At 36.6% G+C, this 13,950-nt stretch overlaps 1 protein-coding gene across 2 annotated transcripts; it reads right to left on the bottom strand.

Moving 5' to 3' along the window:
- Positions 1–287: 287 nt before the first annotated feature.
- MPZL2 (myelin protein zero like 2) lies at positions 288–12,991 on the bottom strand. Of its 2 annotated transcripts, none has more exons than XM_016155522.2 (7): positions 12,861–12,991; positions 11,000–11,236; positions 9,813–9,979; positions 9,314–9,524; positions 5,656–5,803; positions 3,553–3,628; positions 288–2,176 (listed from the first exon to the last, which is right to left on the bottom strand). In XM_016155522.2, exons 2-6 carry the CDS (start codon positions 11,052–11,054, stop codon positions 3,565–3,567), a joined length of 645 nt encoding a protein of 214 aa, XP_016011008.2. In that variant the 5' UTR covers positions 11,055–11,236; positions 12,861–12,991; the 3' UTR covers positions 288–2,176; positions 3,553–3,564. The 2 variants fall into 2 exon arrangements, with proteins under 2 accessions (XP_016011008.2, XP_036076530.1); XM_036220637.1 differs by having other exon boundaries at positions 12,793–12,980.
- Positions 12,992–13,950: the final 959 nt, after the last annotated feature.

Genomic DNA, 13,950 nt, shown 5'->3' with positions numbered 1-13,950 from the left:
GTATTTTGCTATTAGGAAGGTAATGGAAGAGTACCAAATGAAATAGATGATATTGTTCTTTTGAAAGAATCTGCAAACTAGTTTGTTGTGTCCAACTCCCAGTTATCCAAAGCAATGTGAAAATTCTGCGAAATTCCATATAGGTTTATTTATCCAGTAGAAATTCTATCCATTTTTGACTTCCAGGCTGCCTCAAAGAAGATTTTCAGTGAAGGTAAAATATATAACCATGTATGTTCTGTTACCTGCTATGTAAAATTTCTAGATTTGTATATAAGTAAATTACATAACTGAGAATTCTTTATTACTAAAGGTTATTTACATAAATGTTTAAGGCACAATAAAAAATAAATTACAATACAAAAGTTCTCTTTAGGTAGAAGACACTGAATAACATGACCATATTAACCCTTGAGTATTTAGCCAAGACATTGCCACAAGTTTTGCTGGAAAGACTTTCCATCAGTTTTTAACTACTTCTTCATTACACTTATGGAACATCAGGCCATCTGTTGGAAGAAACATCCAGTTTTTATATTTTGAAAGGGTAAATTGTGGAGAAAAATAGAAAATGTGAATTGAAAGTAATATAAACTTTAAATCTAATTTTCAGTTTCAAACTGGGTGTTGAATTTTACCTATTTAGACAGTGTAATAGGCAAAATGAGACAGGTATGGAATGTTTTTCAGAATCAAAGTTCACATGTAAATTATACCAACTTTTTTAAATATTAGGAAAAAATCAACGTTCAGCATCTTTAAATACAGATAGCCTATTTGAAAATTCCAGTTTGTTAGAAAGAATAACATCTTCAGCCTATTCGGTGAAAACTGAAAAAATATCATGCTATAAAGATTGTAGGGGCCCTAAAATTTTAGATGTTTTCTATCTTTTGAATAAATGCTACTGTAATTTAAGTTTGGAAAAACTCCAGGAAACCAGACACTTTATAAAAAGCTGCCTTCTTTTCATAGCCCATTTGTAAAGTTTGCTTTATCTACTAGTAGAAGAGAAAAAAGAATAAAGTTGGTTTCATTCTGTTGGTTTGGGTATTTCCTTGCCCCATATCAAATTCTCTCTACCCAAAATACGCAAGCAAATTTGAAAAAAAGAAAAAAAGGAGGAATTTAAATAATCTCTTCCAGTTCTTTGTGTAACACTGTACGAGTTATCATCATTTAGGGTTGATTGTTTTCACCAACCCTAAGTTTTTAAACTCTTAATATACTATTTCAGAATTCTTCTATTTAATGATTCCAGTCTATAAATGAATGAGCATAAACTTTGCTTTGTTTTTATAGGTAATCAAATTAGAGGAAAAAAACACAGTAAGCTAAGCAGTCATTTACTGCTCAAAAAAGACCTGCACTGTTGATTGTTTTTCACAATACAGCAAAAAGGTGACAAGCAGTTCATTCTGAGGTGCATTTTTCAGTCTATTAGCATTTACATAATTTTTCCTAGTTGCTTAGTGATTTAGACTTGTCCTTGGATCAATTGACTAAAAAAGAAAAACTATCATCTAAGATATTAGAACAAATTCAATAGAACAAGATATGTCCTATACTTAAGGAGAGCCATAAATATCAAACTGTTCTTTAACAGCTTAAATTTAGGATTTTCTTATAAAATTTAGGAGTTTAAAAAAATAAAATTTAGGAGTTCAACTTCCAAAAAAGTTAGGATTTTATGTTAATAAAAAACAGCTGGAAGAATTAGCTCACCTTTAATTGAGAGTGTGAGAAGGAAAAAGTAAACACTAACTTTAGTAGCAGGAGTGCTGCTCTAAAACTAATATGTTAAAGGAAATGTCATGATAGATAAGTTGGCTTTTATTCCATTTGCTGCCAATATATGTATACAAGTCATTATCTACAAGGAGTACTTCAGGGCAAAAGTGTAACTTCTTAGTAAACAAAAGCTAATAAGAATTTGAAAAATATTTGCACTCTAAAATTAAATAAAACCTTAGTAATCTGGCTGTATGTGAGTCTTATGGTATCTGCTCAAGAAGGTCCCTATGCTGGCTCCAGAGAGATGTTGCTTGTCTAGGTGGTTATGTACTGCAGAGCTGGTTGGAAGACAGGTCACAAATGAAAGAGCCAAAAAAAGAAAAAAAGGTTCCATTAACTTCAGTTTATCCTAGGGTTCTTGTTCTTGGAAATCTTCAGCTTCCTGAAATACAAAAGTTTAAATGGATAAAGCATTTGGAAAGAATGTAATAGGAAAACCTGGCATTATGAATTACATAACATATTGTTAGAGCCATTGTGAAGGAAAATATTCTAAAACATATTTGTTCTCCCCCTAATTTAACTTTTAAAAGAAGTTTCCTTGATGCTTATTACATAGTTCTCAGAGTCAGTGTCCTTAATTCGTAACCTCTGCCTTGCATGGACATTTGAATGATGCATAGCTCACTCACACATACATTTCTTGTCTCTCCCTACTTCCTTCCTTTTATTATAAGCAAAATCAAACTTAAAAAACTAATAACTGACATATTTTCCCTAAATATTCTGATGTGCATTTTAAAAATATGAATATTTTTCTGTATAACCACAATACCCTTATTATACCTAATAAAAATTAATAATTCTCTAATATTATCCATATTTAAACTTTTCATATTTAACACTTTTCCAATTAGCCCCCAAAGTCTTTTTACAACTAGTTTATTCAAACTAGTATCCATACAGTCAGAGATCATACATTGCACTTGATTTTGTTAGTTCATGAAATTTTTTTGAATATAAAAAATCCCCATATTTATTTTCCATGACCCATATGTTGGAGAATCTGCTTGACTTTAAAAAGAAATAGCCCTTGGTAAAAATCTCTGATACAAAATTTATTTTTTTGGTTTACAATAGAATCATTTCTCTCCATATTCTATTTTATAAGTCCTTAAGGTCTTTTATTGGAGCTTTAGGCTATAAAAACATGACTCTTTTTGCAAATAATAATAGTAGTCCTATTTTAGAGATTAAAAGAAATTCTGACCATATAAAAAAATTATTCTACCTTTTAAGCCTGATAAACCTGAAAACTAGAAAGAGAAAATACACACTTAAAATTGGATTTATGGTCCCAATAACTAAATGAAAAGACTTGAGATTAATTCCAAATAGTACACTAGTTCTTCTGTCAAAATGTCAAGCATAGCTACTGAGTCACTCTCTTAAAGCCATGATTGATTTACAATAAAACAAAACAAAACAAGCAGATAGTAATTCTTTCATTTAAAAAATATTTATGTACATATTGAGAGTTAACTTATATTCTGAATGAAAAATATAACCGCAAAGCCTCAAATAATCTTAGAATTCTCTAAGCTTTAATGGTAGTAAGGTCTAGCTTAATAATACTTTGCACAAAGCATACTCAAAGGGGAAGCCATCCATAACACTAAGAAGCTTTTATCTCCCTGACCTAGCTCCTCTAATTTCACTAATGCTTCTAATAGGAAACACCTAACAATCATAATATGGGAGAACCACATTAGAGACAAAAAAGCAAAGGAATGACATTAACCCATTTGTGAATCTCACCATCTAAGAATGTTAGTCTGTGTCTTCTAAATAAATAGCAACTTTTTTTTCTTGGTTGAGCCTTTCCTCTTCTTTGCTGTAACAAAGAAGCAGAAACTAATGTCAGGTGAACAAGACAAAAAGCAAGGGAGGCAAATTTTACAAAGCTTCATATGAGGTATTTCCCCTCCACCCCATATTTTGGAAAGAATTACATATACCTGGAAGTAGATCCAAGCTCGCAAAGAGCTTTATCACTACTGTCATCCAACTAATAATACTCATGCCTTCACATGATCCTAGACACTTTTCAGAATACTATTAGAAGGGAATAGTATAATTTGGGAACTCCAGGGATTTAAAGCAGACACCTTAGTTTACCATTAGTGTCTTGCATCTAAGTCTACTCACATTCAAAAGGAAAAAAGAAAAGAAAAGGTTTTTTTGTTGACCTAGAAGTCATCTTTATTGATTATATTCTATTTAAACCAGAACCTCAGAGTTGGGTTCATTAGGCTCCTTAAAAACAATTCTATTTACGTCAGTAAATAATTTCTCAAGAAAAAGAAATGGTCTGCAAGAACCAAAAAACACTGCAACGTCTGCAAAAGAATGAATTTGAACTCCTACTTCATATGCAAAAATTAACTCAAAATGGATCAAAGACCTAAACATAAGAACTAAAACTGTAAAACTCTTAGAAGAAAACAGGCATAAATCTTCATGACCTTGGATTAGGCAATGATTTCTTAGATGTCACCAATAGCACAAGCAACAACAACAAAAAACCATAAATTGGACTTCACCATAATTTAAAAATTTTGTGCTTCAAAGAACACTATCAAGAAAGTGAAATGATAATCCACAGAATGGAAGAAAATAATTGCAAATTGTATATCCAAAATAAATATAGGAATTCTTACAACTCAACAATAAAAAGACAACTCAATTTTTAAATAGGCAAAACATTTGGATAGCTACATCTCCAAAAATGATGTACAAATGGCCATTAAACACACGGAAAGATACTTAACATCATTAGTCATTAGGAAAATACAAATTAAAACATTAATAAGAAGCCACTTCACACCCACTGTGACTAAATCAAAAGGACAGACAACAACAAGTGTTGTCAATGATGTGGACAAATTGGAGCCCTTATACATTGCTGGTGGGAATATAATGTGGTGCACCTGTTTCAGAAAATAGTCTGGCAATTCCTCAATGAAGTAAACATAGTTACCATATATCCTAGCAATTTCATTCCTAGGTATGTACCTAAGAGAACTGAAATCATACGTCTACACAAAAACTTATAAATGAAATTATAAATTACAATAGCTGAAAAGTGGGAAAAACTTGTGTCAGTCAATTGAATGGATAAACAAAATGTCATATATAAACAGTGAGATATTATGCAGCTGTCAAAAGAAATGAAGTACTACTACATTCTATAACATGGATGAACTTTGAAAACATACTAAATCAAAGAAGCCAAACAAAAAAGCCATATATTGTATGATTCCATTTATATGAAATGTCCAGAATAGGCAAATCTATACGTAAAAAAAAAAAAAAAAAAAAAGCAGATTAGTAGTTGTCAGGGGCAGGTGGGAGGGGAAAATAGAGAGTGATAGCTAAAGGGTATAGAGTTTCTTTGGGAGGTGATGAAAATGTTCTGAAATTAGTGGCGAATATTAAATAGTAAAAAGATGAATTTTATAGTATGTAAATTTCACCTCAATAAAAGAATATATGCGTATGGCTGATATTCCCAGGCACCGATTTATAGTGCCTCTGCTGACTACCCAGTGGTTCTTAGAAATCTATACCTTTACATTAAAAATAAGGAGTATTCTAAAAAAGCTTTACTAGCAGATTTTAATAATATCAAATCCTCCATAATAAAGAAAGTTTATAATGCAACCTTCTGTAAAATTAAGAAACCTTTTGTAAAGTTACTAATTCATACCCTAATTTATCCATTCTGTGAATTTGAATTCTTTTATATACAATTTCCTCAAAGAGAATATCTGTTCAACAGTTACTTAGCTCTATTGAAAAATACCAAGTGTCACCATAAAAAAAATATTAGAAGATTATCCCAGAACTGCCCAGCCTTACGATTTTAGCTCCACCACTTTTTGAGCTCTTTCAGCCCATCGCTTTTTCCGGAAATGCTGAAAGAGGACCACCACAATTACTATTATGACCATCAGTGTACAGGCAGAGCCAATAGCGAGCGTCAGGAAGTAGATCTCAGAGAAGCGTACTGTAAGGAGAAAAAGAGATCAAGTTAGAATTCTATAAAGGAGGAGGACTATGATGAAATCTAAACATATAATAGGAATTATTTTCATCATTAAGTGGAATCTCTTTTTCTCCTGTCATATTACCCTGTAAACTCCAGTAGCAGTAGGAAAGTTGCACAGACTACTTTAGTGGTTCTCAGACTATGGTCCTAGGTTTAGAGCAGCAGCAGTATTATTGAGACCTTTGAAGTGCAAATTATCAGACCCCACCCCAGACTTACAGAATTACAGGTGAGGTCTGGCAATCTATTTTAACATATCCACCAGGTAATTCCAATGCATGCTAAAATTGTGAGAACCACTGCGCCGTTTTCAGTAAGATTATTAATGACCTAATCAAATCCAGGACCCAAACTATTTCTCCCTAAATCCCTCTCCCCTTTGCCATTCAGCCAGGCGCGTATTTAAGTTTATTAAGGACTTACTATGTTCTAGGTAATGGTGGAAATAGCAAGCCAAAAAAAAAATAAAATAAAATGATTACCTTCGAGGAACACATGCCCACTGGGAAGTAAATCTGTAACTACAGTCATGCATCATTAACGATGGGGATATGTTCTGAGACATGCATCATTAGGCAATTTTGTCATTGTACAAACACAAACCTAAGTGTGCACTTACACAAATCTAGATGATATAGTCTACTACACACCTACACTTATGGTTATAGCCTATTACTCCTAGGCTATAAAATAATACAGCATGTTACTACACTGAATACTGTAGGTAATCATAACACAATGGTAAGTATTTGTGTGTCTAAATATATCTACACATAGAAAACCTACAATAAAAATATGACATAAAAGATTTAAAATGGTATTCCTATATAGGGGACTTACCAAGAATGGAATTTACAGGACTGGAAGTTGCCCTGGGTGAGTCGGTGAGTATGAGTGGTGAGTTAATCTGAAGGCCTAAGACATTACTGCTGTAGACTTTACAAATACTGTCCACTTAAGCTACAATAAATTTAAAATATTTTTCTTCAATAATAAATTAACCAGCTTACTGTAACTTTTTAACTTTATAAACTTTCTAAATTTTTTACTTTTAACTCTTTTATAGTAACACTTAGCTTAAAACAAACACATTGTACAGCTGTACAAAAATATTTATATTTTTATTCTGTAAGCTTTTTCATTTTTCTTTTTTTTTTTTTTTTTTTTACTTTTTAAACTTTTTGTTAAAAACTAAGACACAAGCACACATATTAGCCTGGGCCTACAGGGGATCAGGATTATCAATATCACCATCTTCCACCTCCACATCCTGTCAGACTGGAAGGTCTTCAGGAGTGCTAACACACATGGAGATGACACACATGGAGCTGTCATCTCCAATACAGATGCCTTCTTCTGGAATATACCCTGAAGGACCTGCCTGAGGCTCTTCCCGAGGAGATGTCACATTTTTCAGAAATTTATTGGTGGTGGTTTGCTTTGTTTATTTTGTTTGTTTATGTTTTTCATTATAGATTTTCTTGTAAGCAGATAATGCACCATGAACATTCCTCTCTAGTAATGAAAACCTTTTGGTGTTGGGGTTCATGCTTTCAAACTTTTTAAGATACTTATTGGGATCTGTAAAAGCATCTGCTAAACCCTTCACTGTGAATTTTTGGGGGTTTCTTATTCTCCTGCAGTTTTCTTTCCTCTTTCCTCTTCCTCAGCTAGGTGTTCCTGCTCTAGTTCCAACATCTTTTCATTAGTTAATTCCTCAGGAACCACCTCTAGGAGCTCCTCAATGTCATCCTCATCCACCCAAGGTTAGTTTTTGCCATCTCAACCACAGCCTTATTTTTTGCAATCTTTGTGTTAAGACGTGGTGATGGATGTGACATGACTAGGTGATAGGAATTTTTCAGTTCCATTATCTTATGAAACCACCATTGCATATGGTCGATCGTTGATCAAAACTTCACAATGGCACAGGACTGTATAGTCTAGTGGGTAAATGGTCAAGAGGAAACCCAGAGGTCTGTGAAGCCCAGGTCTCCTTTCTTTTAGTTTGGTTTCTGATTTAAACTTCAACAAACCCTCAGAAATAGAAAAAACAGAGAATATCCAGCTCAGGGATTCCCAGTCTGGAGTCCATAAAGGAGAACGGGGGAGAGAAGGCCGCAAGCCCACAAAATTCATGTCATATTCTGTGTGTGTACATTTTTTCTGGGAAGCAGGGCCATGGTTTTCATTAGATTCTCAAAAAGCAGTGATCCAAGTATGTTTAAGAACCATGTGTTCTTGTCTAATCTGTTCATTTTGCAGATGAAGAAATTGAGGTCCATACTAAGATTAGTTCTCCAAGATCACACAGCTCTCTATTGATAGGACCTTAAAGGATGGTTCTAAGAATGAAAGGAGGAAATCATACCACTTTACAGGCTTATCCATTTGGGGTAATAATATTGAGTGTTGGTTAAGAGCACACACCAGAGAAAGCTAGGTTAAAATACCAGCTTCACCATTTACTAGCTGTATGATTTGGGGTAATTAACCTTTTAGCAACAGTTTCCTCAATGTATAAAATAGAGATAACAATATCCACTTCTTGAGTTCTTATAAAAAATAAAATTTTTCATATAAATTGTCCTATGCTGTGCCTACACATAATAAACACTCAATGTATGGTAGCTATTATAATTTTAAGTACAATTCAGAGTTTGGGAAATTTTTACATTTATTATCTCATTTGATCCTCAGTCATTGCCACATGATTCTCACATTACTGGAAGGAGGAAAAAAGATTTATTTACCCAAATTTACAACTTCAAAGTTTTATGAACTTTGCTTTTTATTATCTGACGCAGTTTTCCTGGTTGTCCCTTATAGGACTGCAGGCAATATAATGCATTAGTTTGGAGCAGAATACTGTAGCCAAAGATGCTTGGTTGTGAGTTCCAAGTGACTCCATTCATCAGCAATATGACTTTGGACAAGTGACTTGACCTCTGTAAGCTTCAGTTTCCTCATTGGTAAAGTGGGAGAGGGCACTAAGAGGACAATAAACTGACCCAATATAGAAAGATTTAATAAAACATGCAAAGATCCTAACACAACTCAATAAACAAAAGCTACCATTATCAGTATCTGCCTCCTAGAGTGGTTGTGAGGATTAAATGAGATGGTACCTGACACAGAGTAGGTACTCAATAAGTATTTTATAAATAAACGAGTGAATGAACAGAACTATTGTTAGCCTTTTATCAGACAGTTGCTTCCTCTTCCTTTCACAATCTCAATGCCATTTTTGTAACAGATTCCCTGGATCCCATTGCTTTACTTTTGTTTCTTTTCACAGCTAAACAAAGCTCTTCTCTTTTTACCCCAGGATTCTTCACTCTCCCTCTTCAGTTTCCATATCTGAAGGGCTGGTCCTTCTCTCTACTCTTTCGGCAATCACAAAAGATTGCCCCTTTCTTTTTCACAAACTCTCAATCTTCCCAAAACCATTTCCTTTGCATAACCTACCAGTCTGCACAACGCTGAGCCGGATCTCCCCTATCAGCCCATCAACATCAGGTGGGTTCTTCACCTGGCAAGTATATGTCCCATTGTCATCGAACTGCAGCTTCCAAAGGATGATGGAGACATCATAACGCTGAAGGTTCCCATCCCAGCCCACCCGATCCTTGAATCGCCCTCTCATGGGCTTGAAGGGATCCACATGATAGTAGAATACCTAGAGAGGAGAAATGACAAAAGGCCTTACTCAGTGCCTGGGCCAACGTGGCTGAGATGATGGGAGCAGAAGAGAAACACCAGCCAGCCTCACTGCCCCATCTGCAGCTTTCTTGCAAGAATCTCTTGTTTTCCCTTTCATCAGTTGTTTAGTTCTGTCAGTGTCCCAGGAATTGTTTCCCAACTTTACCTTGTGCTTGTCACCAAAAAATACAGGAAGGGCAAGGAGAAATAGACTGGCTTATTATCCTAACCAAGGTGCCCTAGAAAATGACAATAATCTACTTACGAACTGCTCAGGCCCCCCATCTTGTGGACGGAAATTCCAGGTCACTGTCAAAGCATCACCCACAGGGGCAAAGCTGGAGAAAGTGCATTTTAACCGAACATCTGTCCCGTTGACAGCCTCTAGCACTCGGGAGGTGTAAATTTCCACAGCTGCTATAGGCCAAAGAGCTATAATAAAAGAAAAAGAAAAGTTCCCTAGGGATGTATGTAAAAGAGAACAACTGCTGACACTACCAAAATAAATGTCCAAGTAGGGCATAAAACAGGACTGAAATGTCCCAGCTCTCAAACTTACTTCACCCAGAGTCTACATATGCCTACCTATTTTCAACCTTGACCCTCCCATCCCATATAACAACTAAAAATAACACACAGCGAGCCTTCCTAGTGCTCTCACTTTCTCCACAACATAATGACCCTAGCCTTGTGGTACCCACTTCAGAACTGTTATAAGAAAATACAAACATCAGCAAATAAAACTTGGAAACAGAAACAAAAAATCAAAACTAATCATAACATGAATTAGACTTGTATTCAATTTAAGAATATATATTGTGTGTATAATGGTCACCTACCGGGTGAGTTTTCCAGAAAGGATACTTGTTATGTGGTTTTTATACTATTCCTAGTCTTCTGCAGAAATTGAATTAACCCCAGACAGCTTATGTTCACCTGCACTCTTGAAACCTTATATCACGTGGCATTTTTTATCATGTTATTAACATTTAGAATGTGCATATTGGGGCAGTTTTAAAAACACGGTGTGTCTCTCTCTCCTTAACAATCTTGGTTTTCCCGGTTCTGCCAAGAGTTCCAAACAAGACCCACACAGAAATCCAAGTGCCATGTTCTGCCTGCAGTGGGAGATCAAGAGTAGACACACACACACACACACACACACACACACACACACACACACACACACAATGGTTTGTAACCTGAGATTTAAAAGCCCTCTCTGTGCCTGAATCACTGGCAGCCAAAACACACCTAAACCTGTTTGTCCAAAAGCAATTCCCCAAAAACAACCCACCAACTTTGGTTTCAGTAAAGTCAAAACTATAGCGAACTACAACTGTAGCTCAGTCTCCGGAAAAAAAAAACCCTTGCGACTTGCTAAACAACTCATTAGCTTTACAGGGTAGGTGAAGAGGGAGAAAATGCTGAGTGAAGCACACCAGCTCTTACCTGTGAGCTGTATGCCAAGGAGAAGCACGGCACGCGTAGGGCTCTTGCCATACATGAGGGAAACCCAGCCCTGGCCCCAGAGACCAGACCGGGCAGACTGAGGGCTCCAACACCCTGCCAAGGCCACTGCTGAGGAGCAAGCACCCACGTTTTCTTAGTCTGAGGAGTCAGTTCCTCACCTATGGGAATCTGAGCGCTGGAGCCTGTGACTCATCCTTGCTCTGCTGGTGCACTTTGCTGGAATGAAAGGTGGGGCCTCAGCTCCCAGTGCCCTCCTTCTTTTTGTTTCCTCCGCCCGCCCTCTACGCTAAGAGTATATCTGCACAAACTGCAGTCCTCTCTTTACTTTTCAGTTACTCTGACCTCTGGTCCCTAGGTCGCCTCAGAAACAGCCAGAAAAGGTGGTGCCAGTCTGAAATGTCCCAGGCAACTTTGGGTTTGGCCCACACACACTCTTTTAAAACAGGCTTTAGGCTTGCCTGGGAAGTGAATATTTAACTTGCAGTGATTCCACTTCCCAAAGCATCTCCCTGGGGCTACATTAGCCCAAGACTGGATTCACAACAACTCCAATCAGAATTCTTTAGCACCCTCTGTGGCCAAAAAGCCCTACAGTTTATACCTTTAATTTTAGCACAAAGATTTCTGTACCTTTTCTAGCTTGTAGCCTTCTGAGACCTGCCCAAAATAAACTGACCAAGACAAATCTCAATGATTAATGATCCTTTACCTTTGAAAGATTTAAAAAAGAATCAGGATATCATCTCTGCTCATTTACCTTACCATCTCAATACAGTTTGCTAAGTGCCTTCCTGTTTGTTATTTCATCTCCACAATACTCAAATGGAGTGTTCCCATTTTACCAGTGAGGACACTAAGAGCCCAGGGAAGGTAAGTAATTTTTCCAAGGTTACTGTAAAGGTTCTGACTCTTAAATATAGTGATCTTTCTACAAAATAACAGCTAACATAAACAATCGGACAAAGGACTCTCTAGGAAAGGCTTTCATAATAACTGTTTTATGCCTCAAATATCATTTTTAGGGCTGAGAAATCTAGAGTTGAGGAATTTTAAATAGGAAAAGGTGCCTCCTTGTCCAGAGAAATGGTAGGTAACAGATTAATGAAGCAGCACGTAAACGGCATTAGAAAGGAGATGAAGATTATACATGCAGTTAAGAAGTAGACTTGACCGGATTCTAACCGTGAACAGAAACGAATTGCCCTTATCCCAGATTAGTAATCTGAAAACTCTTTAGTGATTCATAAAACCTCCAAGTTAAAGCCTAGAACAGAGAACTTGCCAGGAGGGAAAGGGGCAGACAGACTAGAAAACAGGAAGAAAAAAGAGAATTCTATCAAGAGAGAGGCAGATTACAGAAGTGAAGAAAAAAGCAAAAGAAAAAAATAAAAGCAGCGAGAAAAAAATGTCATGGGAGCAAAAAAAAAAAAAAAGTAAATCAGCTACCCCAAAAGAAGAATCAGAAGTTTCCTAGCATGAACGTATTATTATATGTTTCTGAAGATAGAGTGTTTGGCTTCTTTATCAGCTTCTCAGAGATCAACCTAAAATCAATGCGGGGAAACCTGTGAAATGGCAGTGGGATAAAATAAAGCCTTTCTGGTATGTAGGTCTGAAGAGTTCAGCTCCAGGAGCTTGAAAAGAGTTAAGGAAACTTGATCCTCTTTGTTGGCTTTTAACTTCAGGGAAATGCAACACTAAAAGAAGGAGAGGTAGAGCCTGAGATTTGAAGTCTATAGCAAATTGCAAAATTTGGTGAGAGGAAGAGTTACCAAAGAGTTCAGTGAAAAGCAGTGAAAAGCAGCAGGAGAAGAATCAGGACAAGAAGAACTGAACAAACCGCCCGTTGTCAGGAGCAGAAGGATCTCTCCCCCAGGTAGCCAGACGCCCAGTGAGCTGGCTGGCAGCCCTACTCTGAGAGTCAGCAGCTGTCCTGATCCCGTTCCTCGGCAGAGTTCAAGTTCCTGGCATTATGTTCAGCAACGCCCAATTCCTTCCAGTTAGCAGGAGTGGCTTCAGTCACCCAGTTCCCCTCCCTGGGCGAGGAGGGAAGAGGCCAAGAGCTGGACTAAGTAGAGAAAACACTAAATAAAAAGGACATTTGCCTCCTAAAAGGCCCCAGGATGCCAGTCAGCAGGACTTTGATCATGGCTGGAGACAACTAGGTAAAGCCTAAGTAAGTTAGTGTCTAGGCAAATGAAAGGAAAGGGAAAGGAGTTTTAGAAATTAAAAAGAGGAAAAGCAGAGTTTTCAGAGACATTATTTTTTTGCTAAAAAGTTTCAGAGAAAAGTCTGGATTGTCATCAAAATTTGTTTCATACCAATAGTTTTGGAAGCACCTCATCTGTTCCAACCCTCTACACATGTCCCAAAAAATATTTCAATGGATACCTAGACCTTGGCCAGTAGGAAACTCACTGGGGGCTCAAAAGACATAAAGGACATTGGCCTGTATCAATATTTGTTAAAATTGTTGTCTTAACATCTGAGCCAAAAATGTTTTTCTCATGCATATAAAGCAGAATAAGACACTTCAATCTGGAGGAAAAAAAATCAGAATTTAAAGAGAGTTGGGAGGTGGAGTATATATGTAAATAAATAATCACCATATTTGTGAGTTTTGAACTAGGTCCTGGAAAAGACAGAAAGAGAGAAGAGAAAGAGAGAAGAGGAGAGGAGAGGAGAGGAGAGGAGAGGAGAGGAGAGGAGAGGAGAGGAGAGGAGAGGAGAGGAGAGGAGAGGAGAGGAGAGAAGAGAAGAGAAGAGAAGAGAAGAGAAGAGAAGAGAAGAGAAGAGAAGAGAAGAGAAGAGAAGAGAAGAGAAGAGAAAAATAGGCATTCCTTTTAGGACAAATGAGTGGGGATCTGGTATCCACTGGGACCTGCAGGTAATTAATTCCTCAGAAATGGAGGAGCGGCAGTCTAGGAGGC

This window comes from Rousettus aegyptiacus, unplaced genomic scaffold (genome assembly GCF_014176215.1).
Source record: "Rousettus aegyptiacus isolate mRouAeg1 unplaced genomic scaffold, mRouAeg1.p scaffold_m13_p_5, whole genome shotgun sequence".
NCBI lineage: Eukaryota > Metazoa > Chordata > Mammalia > Chiroptera > Pteropodidae > Rousettus > Rousettus aegyptiacus.
The sequence above is the reverse complement of the archived record's forward strand: the minus strand, read 5'-3'. Positions and strand labels throughout refer to the sequence as shown.